General features: G+C 36.9%; 2 protein-coding genes across 2 annotated transcripts in view; one reads left to right on the top strand and one right to left on the bottom strand.

Moving 5' to 3' along the window:
* Nucleotides 1-3,610: 3,610 nt before the first annotated feature.
* Nucleotides 3,611-6,134, top strand: LOC107842545 (TOM1-like protein 6; the record flags this gene model as incomplete). The annotated part of the gene is given in 5 exon segments (XM_047396847.1): nt 3,611-3,757; nt 3,865-3,946; nt 4,027-4,112; nt 4,252-4,533; nt 4,885-6,134. Coding segments are annotated over 5 exon segments (1,624 nt in total), but the record flags the coding sequence as incomplete, so codon positions are not given.
* A 2,307-nt stretch (nt 6,135-8,441) lies between these two features.
* LOC107842546 (regulatory-associated protein of TOR 1) overlaps nt 8,442-18,504 on the bottom strand; it is a gene marked incomplete in the record, with an annotated part of 31,904 nt that continues 21,841 nt past the window's right edge. Inside the window, 11 exon segments of the mRNA XM_047396848.1 lie at nt 8,442-9,146; nt 9,307-9,391; nt 9,767-9,852; nt 14,004-14,105; nt 14,530-14,675; nt 14,755-14,879; nt 15,599-15,722; nt 15,873-16,205; nt 16,397-16,993; nt 17,768-17,957; nt 18,051-18,404. Coding sequence (XP_047252804.1) covers nt 8,808-9,146; nt 9,307-9,391; nt 9,767-9,852; nt 14,004-14,105; nt 14,530-14,675; nt 14,755-14,879; nt 15,599-15,722; nt 15,873-16,205; nt 16,397-16,993; nt 17,768-17,957; nt 18,051-18,404 — 2,481 coding nt within the window.

Here is an 18,504-nt window from a genome sequence, read left to right on the forward strand (position 1 = left end):
CTTGTTGAAGGAAGTATAATTTAATAGCATGTTTCCCTACGCTAGTATATATTGATGTTTCCTAAATATTTGACGCGATGCCTTAATGATTGTAAAGGTGAAGGTATGTTATGTTTCCTAAATACTTGAAGAGATACTTTAATGACAATGATGAATGAATGAATGACTGTGATGATGAATGAATGATTGTGATGATGACGATGATGAATAAATGGTTGTGGTAATAGAAGAATGATTATGCTTTATTTTATGTTATCTAGTCCTGGGGGTATTTATACCCCACAATTTAGCTGTTGTCTAGAGCCCGTGTCGGCTTCATGATAATTTCAGTCAAGCCATGATTCTCAGAACTCAGTGAGCTATATAACTCTGTATCCTCAGATAATTGCAGAGCGTAAGAAAGCTCAGAAATCTCAGTAATCTCTGTAATCTCCGTATCGCTAGTAATCTAGCCTCAAATCTGTACTCAGCTCAGATCTAATAGTATGCAAGTGTTTAATTCTAATCTTAGTAGTGATCGAATAATCTATTCAAGCTCTGTATCATTAGTCAGATACCGTGATTCAATACCATTTTCATCAGATACGGAACTAAGTGATCTCACCGTAGCTCAGTCAGTTATTTGATAAACATGATCAGTATCAGATTCAGTTCAGTTAAGAATTCAGTCAGAGTATTTCAGTTGGGAGTAGAAACTAGCACCGAGCAAGAGAAGGGATAGGGGCTCCTCCCATTCAGCGAGAGAGAGGCTAGAGTCATTAGTAGCAATCCCTGACCTCCAGAACTGCGTAGCCAGCGCAGGATACAAGAGTTACCGTCAGTAAAAGGCTATAACCTCCAGAGAGAGAGAGTATTTAACTATTATATTGCCTTAGGTCGACTTCCTAGTAAGGGTCATCCGTTAGAGATGATTGACCAGATAGAGGTCTTTACCCGTGGCACGGTATTGACACTCTTCCAGTTGGGGTTATAGGTTAGACCCCACCCGTGGTAGGTTGGGGAATGTTGGTTAAGTAACTATTTCCCACAGTTTTAGTTTCAATTTCAGTTTGAGATTCAGTCTCAGTATCAATCTTCAGAAATCAGGACTGTCAGATACAGTCATCTATCTCTATAAGGAACTTAGCTAGTTTCATTAATTCATGGACCATCCGTCAGATAGGCTTGGTCTCATATACAGTTATTTGATATCATATTAGAGATATGCCGCCAGACAGACTTGATCACAGTCTCAGATTCTATTGAGTATTCTTATTGTCAGATTTAGATATGATCATTTCCTTACCATTGATAATAGTTTCCTTAATCATCCGTTAGAGAGGTTGATCTTTAATCTTGTCAGTCGAGAGCAGTAAGTGCATAATTCAGTCATCGATATAAGTACATCCAGTTTCTCAGTCATCAGTATCAGATGAGCCAGTGTCTCAGTATCTCCGTGTCAGTAGTGAGTTTAGTCTGCAGTAAGGCGGTATCCAAGTTTCAGTCTCTAGAGTTGTGATGATTGTGACTACGGTCTATGCATTCATGTATGTGTATGTGTTCTCGTGCGACATTTTTATGATAATTCAGTTCAGATATTATGTATGTATGAGCCCTTGTTTTAGCCTTACCCCATCTACATACTCAGTACATCTCTGTACTGATGCATTTGTGCTACGGTGTTTTATTTGGCACCATAGGTTCAGAGGCACGAGACCCAGAGTTTTCTCAGCAGTTCAGTCCTAGTCAGCAGCAGTAGTCGTAGCAGTGAATTCTCTTCTTTTGAGGACGAATCTCACTTTACTATTATTGCATCAGGCTTTGTTTATATTTTCAGTAGACGAAGTTAGTTGGGGACCTGTCCTATCAACTCTACATTTCAGACATTTTAGAGGCTTTTTAGACGGATGTATTAGTATTCATTTTTGAGTATTCATAGATGTGTTGAACCTTATGGCTAGTTTTCACATTTATTTCAGATATTATGCAGTGCACAAGTACAGATATCAGTAAAGGGTTAGCTTGTGGTTCTTCGGGGTCATAAGCACAGTGTGACGTCTCGGTATGGGATCTTGGGGCATTACAAAAACGTATACGAACAAAGAAAAATTTCATCACTTACTGAATAATTTTGGAGTCCAAACAACTTCTTTTCGGAGTTTTTTGTTTTACAAAGTTGTTGAATCGATGATTTAACAAGTCTTTATTTGGCTTGTATAAAAATTCTGTGTGAATTGAAGTTTGATTTGAATTAATTGGATTTGAATAAGTGGCTAATGAGTTTGAATTATTTGAATTTCGAAAGGAAGAGAAGGTATTTGTTGAAGTGTGTGGTGGTGGGAGTGATACCCACAAATTCAAATTCAAACTGTTTCAAAAATTGAACCCAAAATTGATGAATAGTACGGATTGAATGTAGAAGACAAGAATGAGGGGGTGGGGGGAGGGGAGCTTATTTTGTTTTTTTTAAATATCATTTATATTTTATATATATTCTGAATATTTAATTTTCTATGTGTCATTGAAAAATGACATGGCATGCCACGTGTAGGCAAGTGTATTACACTCATATTAGTCGGATGAAAAACTAATTTAAAATATTATGTTTTAATGGGTAAAGGGTTTAAAATATTTTGGTTTGACGGGTTAAAGGGTCCAGATGATAAAAGTGTAAAGGAAGTATCTACTTTACAAACCAGGACAAGTGCAAATGTCCACGGGGCTATTTCGCCTGTTATTGTTTGAAAAATGTGAAATTATAATATGAAAGGGAAGTTAAAACAAGATTTTTGAAGATTTTGAATTTTTTACATTTTCAGCAAATTGAAGGGAAAATATGAAGCTTTAATTGAATAGGTGAAATTTTCATTATTTAGTTTTGAGAAAATGAGATCTTTTATCTTTTTATGATTACAATAGAATTTAAATGAATTTTTTAGATTATTTATGTATAAAATAAAGCAAATAATAAAAATAAAGATCTCTCTTACGAAGAACGTAATCAATATATATATATATATATAAAGAAAAACAAGACAAGGATGATGTAACACCTCTCTATGACCACCATTTCTATTTATCTTTTTTCTCCTTTCTTTGAATTTTTGCCTATTTTTTGTTATTATTAAATTCATGAATTAGCAATACTCTACTCTATTTATTGAGTATCATTAATAATTAATAACAATTATTGTAGTTGAGTTAAGGAAGAATTGAAAAGCCTATTAGCTTTTAACTTCTTCAGCCGTGCTTCTCCAATTATCAAATTGAGGATATTTATTTACTTTAAGTTGTGTCATTAATAAGAAATAATTCCTCGCTTTAATTAGGAAGCCCAACAATCTCTTTAGTTTTTATCTTTTGAGATACATATGAGAATAAAATAGACATGAGAATTCTAAGTCTTGGATAGATGAGGAAAAGGTCAATTTTTATTAAATGACCATGAAATCAAATATAGGATAAATTTTTATGGATATTGCAAATGTCCACAATACATAAATACAGCTTAAAACTATTTATTACCTAGTAAAGTTACCGCGCATAAATCCACACCCCCTACAATTGGTATTAGAGCCTATGTTGTTTAAAGTTACGGAAGTGATATATATTTGGTATCAAAGCTATAATATCCCAAGCCTTCATTTGATACAGCTCCAATCTTTACTCCTCCTGTTACTCATCCTGCACCAAGACAACCTCAACCTGGTTATGGAATGCCAATCAATTCCTCAACAAGACTTGACGAGGCAATGGCAGCAGAGGTGGGGAACTTAAGGTAAGTTAATTAGGCCTTTGCTGACCTATTGATAGTATGTTGTTGCACTGTGGTGGTTTGTGATATGATTCACACTATCATATGTAAACTAACCTTTCACCTTGCAGCTTGTCAAGCATAAATTCTATGAGGGATATTGCTGATCTGTTGGCTGATATGCTACAAGCTGTGACCCCAGGCGATCGTTTGGTATGTAACCTCTCTACTCTTCCTTCATGCACCTCATGAATAAAAATTCTTTAACCCTTTGATATCTTTCATCTGTCTAGGCTGTAAAAGACGAAGTTATAGTTGATCTTGTTGACCGGTGTCGCTCTAACCAGAAGAAGTTGATGCAAATGTTAACAACGACGGGGTAATTCTGTCTTTTGTTTCTTATGGTGTTCATGGGAAAAATGGTGATGCAAATGTTAACTAGAGTACTAGACTGGTGCTTTTCCTTTCCTTTTTTCAGTATATTTTCTTCTGTTAAAATTTGTTTTGATTTGTCTTAGGGATGAAGAACTTCTGGCCCAGGGTCTTGAGTTGAATGATAACCTCCAAACTGTACTGGCTAAACATGATGCAATAGCTTCTGGTTCTCCACTCCCAACTTAATTCCCTAACGATAACATCTCAGCAAGAGAAATGAATGATCCAAGCCTCAAACCTGCTGAAGTTAAATCACCTAGTCCAACAGCAGATGCCAAACCTTCTGCACCAGTTCTTCCAGCAACCGCAGGTCAAATTGATGAAGAGGAAGATGAGGAAGATGACTTTGCCCAATTAGCTCGAAGGTAAATATGGAGATAACAGATACTTGCTTTTAGTCCTAATTGTAAGCACCACATTGCAAGTATGTAGAGAGATTAGCAGGTTATTACACTTTCCATCTGAGGGAAATTTCAAAATACTCATCCATGACTCATTGTTAGAATACTTTTTAATTGTCATGTTGATTTTCCAGAGGATCAGAGAGGACAGATTACGGAATGGGTATTGGGTAGTGCTCAGTAGAAAGACTAGTGACTTTTATTTGGATTTGGTAAAAGTTATTGGAAATCAAAAGTTGTTTTTTCGCAACTATATGTTGGTTTTATGGCTGTAGTTTGCCGACTCTAATGATATTCATGCTTGTGCTGACGCAGACATTCAAAGACAAGTCCAGCAGCCCTAACACGTGAAGGAATGGTCCCTGCCAATACTAGCAATTTTACTGCAGAACCAATGGATCCTGTCACAAACAATGCATTAATTCTTCATGATCCACCTGCAACTTCTACACCCACGAAAGAACTAGACATAATTGACCTCTTGAGCCTCACCTTGTCACCAAGTGTATATCCCGAAACACCACAAAATTCTGCTTCAGCCACTCAAAACACACATCAGGAACCGCTTGCCTCAACCACTCAAGGGAATCCATATGCATCTCAAACTTATCTCGGGTATCAAGATCAGAGCTTTAACAGTTATGTAGCTCCTTGGGCTCATCCCCAACCCCAGCAGTTTCATCCTCAATATCAACACCAAGGCCAACCTCAATTTCAACACCCAACCCAAGTCCAGTTTCAGCCCCAACCTCAATCACAAATTCATCATCAATCCCGGCCCCAACCATCCAATCAGCCTCAACCACAGCAACCCCAAGAATCTCCGTTACAATCTCAGCATACATCACAACAGCTTCCACAGTCTCCTTTGCAATCTGAACTGAACGAACAACCTAGAACTCAGCTAGAACTTCATCCTCAGTCTCAACAGTTGCCACCACATGCTCAGACTCAATTCCTGCAGTACTCTGCTTATCCACCTCCTCCGTGGGCAGCAACTCCCGGATATCTTAGCAATCCAAGCCCTTCAGCTAGACCAACCTTCATGTACTCAACTCCACAAGCAACCACAAATGCATCTGTGCCTTTGCAAGGCCCTAGATCCATACAGAATTTTAACTCGTTTCCTACTATGGGAAGCAATGGTGTAGCTATTAATGGTGACACTCGAGTTCCTCTCCACCCCAAGACGACAACTCCTGCTTCTGGACAAAAAACCTTCATTCCATCTTATAGGTTGTTTGAAGATCTTAATGTTTTTGGCAACGGGGATCAAAGACACAACTCATCTTCTGGTTTATCAGGAACTAACAGCCCAAGTATGGTTGGCGGACGAAAATGAGCAAGTATTTGTGGCACCTCTTCTATACCATGCTGTCAATATGATGTACATGATTGGACCTTCCCCCTCCCTCTCGACCCTCACTTTATTTGTTTTTTTGGAGTTCGCTGGCAGAATAGTGTAATAAGATTGATTTAGTTATGGCCGTTGGCTTATTACATCACCCGTGTTTATGTCATGCCACATTTAAATAATCTCTTAAAGAGTGATGAGGTTTGAAATCTGTTACTGAAGTTACCATTGGAGTTGATTTGTTTTCCCATCCTCCTTTGTTGTGGGACTAGGTTTTGTGCCTCTATGCTTGCAGCGAGTCACTTGCATTGGTTTACTTAAATTGGTGAGCTTTGACAGTTTTCAAAATGAAAGTATATCCATGAGGGCCTGTGATAATGTCATTTAATGATGATTATTATTTGGCACAATAAGGATTTGAATCTCTTCAAAACTTTATGCTGATGAATCTGTAAATTCATTTTCAACGTCATAGATCGCCTATGTAGCCGATTGGATTAGCTTAAAGTTGGAGCTTTTTTGGTCGACTTGAGTGAAGCCTATAGCATCCAGGAAATTATATGGTATAACCTCATAGTGGCTAGCTTTGTTTTATTATTTTCCATAAGAAAAATCTTGGAAGACTAATTTTTTATTTTTTTTTCATAGTACAAATACATTTTTGCCTCTATCATACCTTAAATATTTTTTACACTTATCTTGTTTATTTGTCTCAACTTTGATTTTTATTTCTTCTTTTTTTCTTATCGTTTTTTAATTTTTCTTAACTTTTATTTTTTTTTCTTGTTTTAGTTCATTTGCCTCAATCTTTATTTTTCTTTTATTTTTAAATTTTTCTGCTCTTTTTCTTTTTTTCTCAAATATTATTTATTTTTTCTCTTTTCTTTTTTTAATTCATATATCTCAATCTTTATTTTCTCGTAATTTTTATTTTTATTTTTGTCAAATTTTATTTTTATTTTTTTTCTTCTCATATTTTTCCTCAATCTTTATAATTATTTTTTTTTCTTAACCTTTATTTTTTCCTCTTTTTTTTAAACTTGTTTGAAAGTCCTACGGGCAAAGTCCTGCCTTTAAGGCAAGATTAGAGAACATCTCTTAAATCAACACACAATATGATAGTGACAACTCTTATTCATAGAACGAAATTTTTTGTTTGAAAATTTTTTATTCAAATTATAGAGCATCTCATAAATCAAGACACAATGTGACTGTCAAATCTTGTCCATGAGGCATAACCTGTTGTTTGAAAGTTGTGGCTAAGTCTAGACTCTAAGACGAGTTATAAAACATTTTATAAATCAGGACACAATATGATAATATCAACTCTTATTCATCGTATATAACTTGTAATTTGAAAGATTTAAAGTTGAGACTTACTTTTAAGACGGGAGTTAAAAAAATATCTCGTAAATCAAGACACAATATGATAGTGTAAACTATTGCATGTAAAGCCTATCTTGTTATTTGAAAGTCATTGAATTATATCTTGCCTCTAAGAAAAGAGTTGTAAAACATTTCATGACAAAAACATAATATCGCAGTGTCAATTTTTACTCATGAGACATAAATAGTTGTTTGAAAATCCTTAAGTCTTGCCTCTAATAAGACAATCATAGAATATATCATTAATCAACATACAATGTATCAGTGTCAACTCTTGTTCAAAGAGCATAACTTGCTCGAAAAAAATTGAAGAAAACAATAATAAAAATTGAGAAAAAAAAAACTTAAAAAGGGAAAAGAAAAAAAGAAAAATCTGGAAAAGAAAACGAGAAAACTTAAAAAGAAAAATTAAAAACTAGGAGTTAAGAGGAATAAAGGAAAAAAATAAGATCGAGAAAACAGGAACAAACGAAGAAAAAGACAACAAAAAATAAAAAAAAATAAGGTTGAGAAAAATATATAAGAAAATAGTTGAAAGGAGAAAACGAAAAAAGGTAAAGGTTGAGAAAACTTTAAAAAAAAAAAAAAAGGGATCAAAAAAATTAAAATTAAAATTAAAATAACATAAAAATTGAAAGATAAATAAACATAAAGAATTATTTAAATATATTTGAAGTATAAAGAGGACAAATAAGTATTCTTTTCATGCATAAACAAAGAGTCCGACTTTATAAGATTTTTCTTGTGAGGGACAAAAAAACAAAACCACCAACTATAACGGTCATTTATTGCAAGTTATCCTATAGCATCTTCATACTGAAGCCACTGAAGTCAACTTATTACCGGAATAGATATCTGAAATACTCTGGGAAATTAAAGGAAAACTAGTTGGGAAGTTGTGCTTCAGCCTTAAGGGTGAGTTTTACCGCTGGAGGCTATTTTGTAGACTTGTATGACTTGAAGACTTGAGGGCGTTGTGGTAAAGGGCAAGCTTAACTCCAAAGGGTTTATTTTCGTTAATCTTTCTAGATACATAAATGTTTTAACATTATGCCCACTTACTGACAACACCATAATTGACCATTCAGCTTCGTTTAAAGATTGAAAATAAAACAATGGAACACAAGAACACTGCCTGCCAACAACATATATAAATTATGTAGTTCTGTACAAATTGAACCAAAGAACCATAGGGAGATAACGAAAGTAGGCAACTAAAGCACACCGAGAAAATTACAAAATAGAAACAATGAATTAACGGATATTTACACCTTCCTTTACCTATTTATCAAATTATTTTGCTAAGGCCTCCTCCAATATGTTGATTTTTTCCAACTTGGCAACACTAGTCGCTGCAGAGGCTCAATGAATAAGTAGCACAAGACCTCAATGAGCTGATCAGTGTTTCAGATATGTCAACGGTTCATTTTTGCACCTGACCACCTCAACTGCTGTTTGTAAACATTTTTGTTTCTCAATGGTGAATGTTTCCAGAGAATTATCTTGTTGGGGCAATTTCATCAGCATAGATTGAAACACAAGCATCTGCTGCTCCAGCAGCAAGCAGCACTTGATAAGGGTGGAAGGTAAGACATCTCACCGAACCTATCTTCTGAGCCATAAAGGTGGACAAATATCTTATGGTGCCTAATTGCTCACCTTCCAGGTTGAAGACTTTGATAAGCTGTTTAGCTGAACCACTTGCTATAAGGGGTGCATGACGATGAACAGCTAGGGCCGTTAGAGATCCCCTATGAGCATCAATTGTTAAGTAAGCTTCCTTGAGATTTCTCATATCAAGGAACTGAATATCACCAGCTTGAGAGGCACTGACGATCTAAGAAACAAAATAAACAGTTAGAAGGCATTCTTTTCTTTCCACAAAATATTTGTTAACACAGAACCTTACAGTTCTATTTTTATTAAGAATGATTACTGGTATGCCGATATAGAAAAGAAGATCAAAGAGTAAATGTGAAGAAAATAACAGTGGTCACCTTTCCTGGTTCAAGTCCAGGTTGAAAGCCGATCCCCACAACTCTTTCTACTCTTTGGGTGTGCGGTCGTGATGCACAAACAAGCCTAAATAAATACAATTTGAACATTAAATGAGAAATGATACGAGTATTTCATGCACGAACAAAATTGTATGCATGTAAGTCTGTCTGCTGACATGCAAGAGGAATTACTAGAACGGATACACATCCTGGCGTACTGAATTTGAACTCACCGCCAAATAAAATCAAGAAAAAGATGAATATCTCCTTAGTCCTACAAATCATACTCCAAAAGACAAAAGCTTCTCCTACAGATCTACACCACCCACCCAAAAAAAAAAAAAAAAAGAGACCCAAAAATTGGATAATGCAATGCCCATGCCATCACATCAATTATCCTATAGAACTTGTGTAGCAAGAAAAGAGAACCACCCAAACGTAGTAAAAGCTTCAAGCTTACAGTTCAGGCGTTCGAATATCAAATAGTTTGACACATCCATCCACAAAGCCAGCAGCAAAGTGTCCAGCGTGAACTTGAGAAGCTGACTGCAGAACATCAGAGTGACACAAAATATAAGCATCCATCAGAAATAGAATGAATAGAGTCAAATTCTAAGCAACATATGTTATCGCTTAGTTGGACAGGCGCAAAAAACTCGAGGGTACTGCATAATAGAAACTGGGATAGAATAGGAGTAGGAAAAGGAATAGTATATAGAATCCTACTAGGAAAAAGGATTGGAATGTACGTCTTTAAATAGGGTTTCAGTGTAATAACATAGATACAATCATTCAATAATTTTTTCTCATATATTTCTCACATGCTATCAGAGCCTCTGTGATCTTGATAGAGAATCAAAGAGATTCTGTCGTCGGCGAGTGGCTATTACCCATATATGCTGCCAATCTTGCCAATGATCGTGTTATCAAAAGCTGGGCACCGTGTTTCATTCCGGTGGGCTTCTCATATCTAATTTGCATAGCACCGTGCATCTTCATTGAGGACGTGACTACTTTCTCATATCAAATTTGGTAGCACCGTGCATCTTTCAGGTGTACGTTTTCATATCGATTTGTGTAGCACCACACGTCTTTCTGGTGACTCCTCGGATTTGATTTAAGTAGTTCGGTGTGTCTTTTCCGTAACTTCTCAGATCTGATTTATGTAGTTCATTTTTCGTCAATGTCGTGCAAAAACCAACACCACAGGTCGAGATGACCCATATATTTTATGCCAATTTCTAGCAATTTTTCAGCAACAGATCAACTTTCTGCAACGTTTACTACTTCTCCGACCACTTTTCAGTTTGTTCCTCTTCAACTGAGGTCGACAGATGTCCCGAGCAGTAGGGGTGTGCAAAAACTTAACTAACCAATAAACCAACAACAACAACAACATACCCAATGTACTCCCACAAAGTGGGTCTAGGGAGGGTAAAGTGCACGCAGTCCATACCACTACCTTAGAAGAAGTAGAGTGGCTGTTTCCGATAAACCCCCGGCTCAGAACAAATAACAATATAACATAAAAACATTAAAAAAAAAAAAAAAATGGGAGTTCTTGCACCGACCAAAACCGAACCCAAAAAAATATTATTGGTTTATTGCTATTTGGGAGTGCTGATTTTTAATACGCGCGCGCGCACAGGCACATATAACTCTATGCCTTGTAGTTTCTACAAAACCTGAAAACATAAAAACCAAATACTAGAGGGGGAAATTGATTCTCTTGTTCCTTTTTGGGCTAAAAATTACAAAAACGTGTATGTTTATTTGATTGGATTAGTCAAGATCAGTTTAGCCTATTATTTGGTTCCAAAAGTATATACTAATTAAGCTTGTTTAATTTGAATTAATTAACTAGTCGGTTATATTTACTAATTGAGTCTTGCTTTATGTCACACTAACATAGGCATCCTGAATAGAATATAATTATTCAATAGGAAAAAATACATCTATTTGTTTTCCACGCATTTTCTTATCGATTAAACCGAAAATCGAACCGTTAAGGACCAAAAATCGATAAACCGAAAACCGATAAAAAATATCTTATTGATTTGGCGTATTTAAAAATCAAAAACTGATAAACCGAACTGATAATACATAAAACCAAATTGAATCAACCGATGCACACCCTATCAAGCAAACCTTACCAGTTTTCTTGAAGATATCTTCACTGAATCCCTCACTATCCCTCACTCCCTCACTGGTCCTGATCCTCATAATAATTACATCTATAACAAGCTCGGTACATATGACTTGTATGCACCAACTTGAGGGGAAGTGTTAGAATAAGAGCACGAATAGGAATAGGAATAGTATATAGAATCCTATCTGAAAAAAGGGTTGGAATGTAGCGTTTATAAATAGGATCCACAACCATCTCCTTTCAGAAGACTAGCCGTGACTATTTACTTAAAGCAAGATCGACCGGAGCATCCTAACTTCCCTTTCATCCAGCCCTAAGCATTACAAATGAATCTGTATGACGTCCTTTTATAGCCTTAAAAGTTTATTTGACTTACCATATTATAAGGCAGTTCAAATCAAGAGGCAGACACCTTTGACCAAACCTGAATCAGCATGTGTTTCAAGTTATGCCTTTTAGATGGAAGTAACGGCTCTTGATACATCTCTATTCTCAAACTTAGCTGATACATCAAACTAAATTTAGCATGAACTTAGTCGAATAACTCTAAAGTTATTCTCTGTTCAAGGTATTACAATGGAAAAGACCACTGCTTCTTCCGCATACCAGCTCCCCCATACAACTAGACCTTCCTAAATAGGGATATATTAACTATTACAGTTAATTATTTAAAGAGGTACCATAACAACTTCCTTCAAAATATTGTCCCTGGGCACAAAAAAAAACTGTCGAACACATAATATACTAACGCAGTTTAAACATTTTTCAGGAAAAAGTTATTGAAGAAAAAAAGTATACTGGAAAAAGTATGTGCATAGAGAAGATGCACAAGATAGTCTTGTAGTATTTTAAAGATCTGGAGTGCTTTGTGAGAGAGAGAGAGAAAAAACCTTTGTTTGGGAAACATCCTAAAAACACTTCTTCACATAACAGTTTTAAGAAGAAAAAAACTTTGAGAAAACATCTTGAGAGACTTGAACAAAAACAAGTTCAGGAATTTATACAAGATTCCAAAATATCTTCCACAAACAAATGACATAAAAATCTTTACTCAGTGCAAATAATGCATTTCAAGTGGCATAGACAACTTCCCCGAGACATTGCGCTAACATAAAAATGTCTAAAATAGCAATTGAAGAAATATGGGATTTTGGCATCTCATGCTGCATCAAAATGAGCTGCTGATGCTGAGTAGTGCAGACATACAGCATTAGAATCTTCATGGTAATTGATCATGTGAGAAATATAAGAGAGAAATATAAGAGAAAAATATTAGAGAAAAATATCATTGAATTGTTGAAACTACATTATTACATTACGGCCCTATTTATAGACACTCCATTTCAATCCTTTTCCTAAGAGGACACTACATTACAATCTCTTTCCAAGTAGGATTCTGATATGATATTCCTATTCCTACTCATATTCTAACACTCCCCCTCAAGCTGGCGCATAGAAGACATATGTACCAAGCTTGTTATGGATGTAACTAATACAAGGATTGGTGAGGGACTTGGTGAAAATATCTGCAAGAAAACTGATAAGGACTGCTTTGGACATCTGAGAGACCTCAACTGAAACGGAACACACTGAAAACGTGATCCGAAAAGTAGTAAACATCGGAAAGTCAATGTGTCGCTGGAAAATTGCCGGAAACTGGTATAAAATATAAAGGTCATCTCGAAAACAAAAGATGAGTAGATTTGGAATAAGATAGTCACCAAAGAACTGACCGGTACACACACATGCGCCGTATTAATAGATTTGATGGCTGAAAAGTGGTCACCATTTGAGAAAAAATTATATGGATAGGTCGGAATGATGACACGACCCTACTGAGAAATAGAAATTACATGGGTAGGGTCGGAATGAAGACACGACCCTACTGAAAAAGAGAAATTATATGGGTAGGGTCGGAATGACGGCACGACCCTACTGAAAAAGAGAAATTATATGGGTAGGGTCGGAATGACGGCACAACCCTACTGAAAAAGAGAACTTATATGGGTAGATTCGGAATGATGGCACGACCCTACGCTAATTAGATCTGAAAAGCCACCATAAAACGCATGGAACTACGCAAATCAGATCTAAGGAGTTACCAAAAAGACGCACGATGCTATGCAACTCAAATTTGAGAAATTAGACTGAAAAGATGCACGGTACTATGCAAATTAGATCTGAGAAAGTAGGAAAAGAAGTGCGGTGGCCTAACTTTTGCTAACATGATCATTGGCCGGACGGGCGACATATATGGGTTATATCCGCCCGCCGGCAGCGGAAGCTCTTTGATTCTCTACCAAGATCGTAGAAGCTCTGATATCATGTGATAAATATAAGAGAAAAATATCATTGAATTGTTGTAACTACATTATTACATTGCGGCCCTATTTATAGACACCACATGTCAAATCCTTTTCCTAATAGGACACTACATTACAATCTCTTTCCAAGTAGGATTCTGTATGATCTTCCTATTCCTACTCATATTCTAACAGATCATATATATTAATGCCATAAAATCTTAAGGGAAATGTCGAAAACTCACCAATGCTGAGATGCTGCAATCTGAGGATGTTGGAACAGTATTAACAAGCTGTTCTTTGTCAAGATCCCAAGTCATGATTGACGAAACTTCATCACATGAAAACTGGTAACGAATTGAAAAAGTTGTATTAGAACACAATAGTACAATTGTAATACAAAAGAGCATGGTGCATCACAAAATAGAAAAATTACAATTAAAATTCAGAGGCATTTTAAGAATATATCATCCAGACTGAGCCCCACTTTGTGGGAATACACTGGGTAAGTAGTTGTTGTTGTTTGTATCATATACACGGTCTTGTTCAGTTATTTCTTTGATTTTGAGTCTCTTGTTTGGGTCTTCTCACCAGGTTTGTTGTTATTGTTTGGGTCTTCTATACATGACTGTACAACAGACCCCCCCTTCGATGATTTCTTTTAATAAACTATTTACCTATCAAAAGAAATACATCTAACCAAAATGGAAATTGAAGGTACTTGTGCATTCATATATTTATGTCTGAATAGCTAATGTTACATAGTATTACCAGATATCCAGACTGCTGCTGCCAATCCACAACAGCGTTCACACTACGGACACCAAGTCTCTGACCTTGAATGGACGAGAATCCAGAAACTAGTCTCTGTCGGCCTCTTACAGTATAGTCTCTCCAAATCCGGATGTTCCCATCACCTTTTATAAACAAAAGTTTGTTAAAATGTTCAACATCAATGAACAACATGAATAAATGTCTGTTGCAGCAAAGCTTTACTTGAAGCAACAAGAAGCAGACTCTCATCTAGCTCATTAACAAGGCAGAGTTTTGAAATTCCTTTATCAGGGTAACCGTGGTTATCAAAGCTGTTAAGAAGGGTAGCCTCCTCGTAATTCCATACCCTGTTCATAAAGACACAAGGAGCATGATATTTTATGCATCACATACAAACTTAATGGCAAGAAACATTAGTAGATTTGAGACAACACAGTAAAAGATATCAGACTGACAAGAGAACAACAAATATAAGAAACTGAAAGAGAAAAATCCACGAATGACAAGAGGAAGTTGCTCGGAGGTAAGCACCCCTCACTTCTAACCTAGCGGTTGTGTGCTCTAGTCACCAAGCGAGCAAAAAGGGGTGGGAGCTCCTAGGGAGGGGTTAAAAACAGTCTATGAACTGATACAGGTATAGTGAAGCAGTAAAATAGGAATAATTAACATCACAAATTACCCTCCTTTATGTTAACAATCACAACAACAATGCCTCTGATGGAACAGATTGAAACGTCATTAACTACCCTTTTATCTGTTAATTTGCTATAACTGAACGAGAGAACCTAACTCAAACTCTAATCTATGACTGACTTAGTTCTATTTTTTTGGGTGTGTGCGTGTATGGGAGGGGGAGGGGGGGGAGCATATTTCCAGTACGTCTTGTGTTCGTTTAGATTGACTTGCATCCAAACTTTCCACTATTGACTGTTCATTGACAGACAACTAGGCAGGTCGAAAGTGCAGATTATGCAGCTCCAATTAAGGTAACACCTGAACCAAACTATACTATCTGAACAAGTTATTACAGCAATAATGATTATTCAGGTCAATCAGATTCTTCTACCTGATTCTTTCACTCTCATCTGCTGCAATAACTATAGGTGCAAAGGGCTGCAGCAAAGCAGTTTTGGTGCCAGTCTCAAACTTAGTATCCCAACTAGCAATTTGATTGTGTAGTTTGCTTACCGCTGAAACAGAAACAAAAAATGGTCATATTAAAATTTAGACTTTGTTCTATATAGAATACTTTGATAAAGATTTCATTACCTATAAATTACGAGAAAACTCAAACAAGAGAAGGTATGGGTGCAAAAATGAAAGAACGTGAACAGACTCACAAGAGTGTTGGCACTTTGCAATGAGGTCAAGGGCCATCTTTTCCTTCTCTTCCCTTCTAGCAATCATCTCTTCACTATCATCAGCTGCAGTAAGAAGTGGCTTTGAGAAGTGGCCACAGCTCCAGTTGTAGATGGTTGATTGGGGAAGAAAACTGCGATCTGAAGCTCCAGAAGATCCAGCAGACCCCAACAACGGGTCAGCTAATCCTGAGTCTTGAGAGTGCATTAGGTGAGGGGGCCTGAACTCTAAAGAACAAACTCTTCGCATTCCTGTCAAGTAACTCGGCCGCGGGGGACTAACAGGAGGAGTTCTAAAAGTCAGAGGTAAATGTCCTGCAACAACAGTCCAATTAAAAAGCGTATTAAATGATGCCAGCGTCACATCAGAAAAGTTATTAAAAAAGATATTAAATATTCTGTGTTAGTGGACCTCTGGATGCAAATGGACAATAAAAATATGAACCAGAATCACATTCATCCAGGAAAAAAAAAATGGACCAAATCTCCCGGAAGCCCCAAATTACCTCCATTCATATCAAACCAAGATGAAGATCGAACCAATCCAGCATAACCAGCATTTGTAACTGTTGTGGATTCACCAGCTGACTTAACAGATTTGGCAACAACCTGTTCAATCCCGATAATGGAAAGGACTCTCCGGCCAAGACCTGCAATACGTGGTGACGGATCCTTTGCCAGGGCACACATAGCCAGAACACACTGAGAATAGAGTGCATTGTCTAGAGGCCTTGATCTTGTATGATTTACAACACCATTGGTAACAGCATCATTCAAGATTCCGGAATCAGAAAGTTGAGAAGAATCATCAGATAAAGGAGATCCATGTATGACACCGGGTGTTGCAAGGGGGCTGCTAGTCGAAACTCTCCCATCCCGAGATATGGACTGGCTGTCACCCCCCACTCTCAATGAAGGAGGAATAGGAGACGGAACTCTACTTCCAGGTGGAATACAGTGAGTTGGGGTTGTATACCCACTACCTGAACTCTTGACCGCGAAAGAAGGCAAGGAAGTTAGCAAGGAATTAGACTGAGGCTTCCAATATGCAGCAGCTACTGACTTCAGATGCTTGTTATGCCCAAAGGCAAAACGTGCCAAAGCTGCAAAAGATGGTAGAACATGAACGCAACTCCTACCAGTTAGAATTCTGTGCATAGCACTAAAAAGACAATACTGCATGGTGTATACACAAGATCAAGAAAGGACTAATGATGTTAAATCAGAGAACTAGACATGATTTTAAGGAAGCTTATATTCACATCTACGAATCAGAACTCACCAAGCATGAAATGCAACTTTCAGGATGAATTACTTGCACTACTAAGAATACAAGTGAGCAACCACAGTAAAGTTGACACCATTTAGGCATGGATAACCTTTTTTTCTTTTCTATTTATAAGCAAAGCAGAGATTTTCGGACAAAGAAGTGACATGGCAGTAATCATTGGCATTAGGTTCCTCTTTCAAAGTGCTAAACCACGGGTAGGGTCTGGGTATAGTAGGATGTAACAGACCTTACCCCTACCTTTGTGGGGTACAGAGGTGGTTTCCGATAGACCCTCGACTCAAAAGAAGAGTAATCAAAACAGGAACAAAAGGAAAATAACAAATCCTTCAAAGTGAAAGATGTCTCAAAATTCATAATTGAGACAGATAAAATGCATAAGGCACCTCATCACACAGAATAATGGCAAACCCTTTCAATTTTTTTTATTTTTTTTTGAGAAAGGTAATGTTACCTTTCAAATAATATTGCAACAAAAATATTTTTCCTTCCAGGAAATATAGACCAAATATTGCGAACTGAGGGTGTGAGAACAACAAGTGTATCAAAGAGAACAGTCTTCAGGGAGAAGATTCAGCAAAACGCATACCTACAGCAACCTCCGCTCGAACCAAAGGGCTTCCATCAGAAGCAACACTTAGAAGGCTCTTAATTATACTGACTTCAGTCCTAACCTTCTCCTCATCATCACAGTCTTCATCCCCTCCTACACCATCCCTAGCTGAGACAAATCCAACATCAAGTAAAGTCCCTAGAGCGAAAATAGCTGCAGCACGCACCTGAAATAATGAAATTTAAATCTAAAAGTCAAAATATGAATATTTCATCGAGGACCCGCTTGCAACCACTTAACAGAAAATTAAACAACAAACCTCAGGTTGGGGCTCAGACAGCAGAGGCACAAATAATGCTGGTGCATCTGCTTGCAAGCCTAGTACCTGTGCCTCTGTGAAATCCTCCCACAGTTTTCCCAGACAAAGGCACAGCCATTGAAGAAAAAGTGGTTCAGTTTGGGAATCATTAGGTGTCGATCCCTGAAGATGCTTCAAGCAGACATGTATCAGACCCGATTCAGTACAGGCCTCCTGACCCCGTCTGTGACCATCCACAATGACTGCCAGAACAAATGCAGCCATTGCCCTTTGCTCTGGATAAGCTTCCACACTGTCAAGAAATCTAATGAAATACGTATGTCCTCCATCCTTTACAAGGTCAACCTGGCAAGACTTTGGACTCAAAGGAAACAATAGTCTTATTAGTAAAGAAGTAAATGATTAGAACAAATGAACAATACAGAATCATATAGGTAACAATCTAAGACAAAGT

Source organism: Capsicum annuum, chromosome 9, assembly GCF_002878395.1.
Source record: "Capsicum annuum cultivar UCD-10X-F1 chromosome 9, UCD10Xv1.1, whole genome shotgun sequence".
NCBI classification, from domain to species: domain Eukaryota; kingdom Viridiplantae; phylum Streptophyta; class Magnoliopsida; order Solanales; family Solanaceae; genus Capsicum; species Capsicum annuum.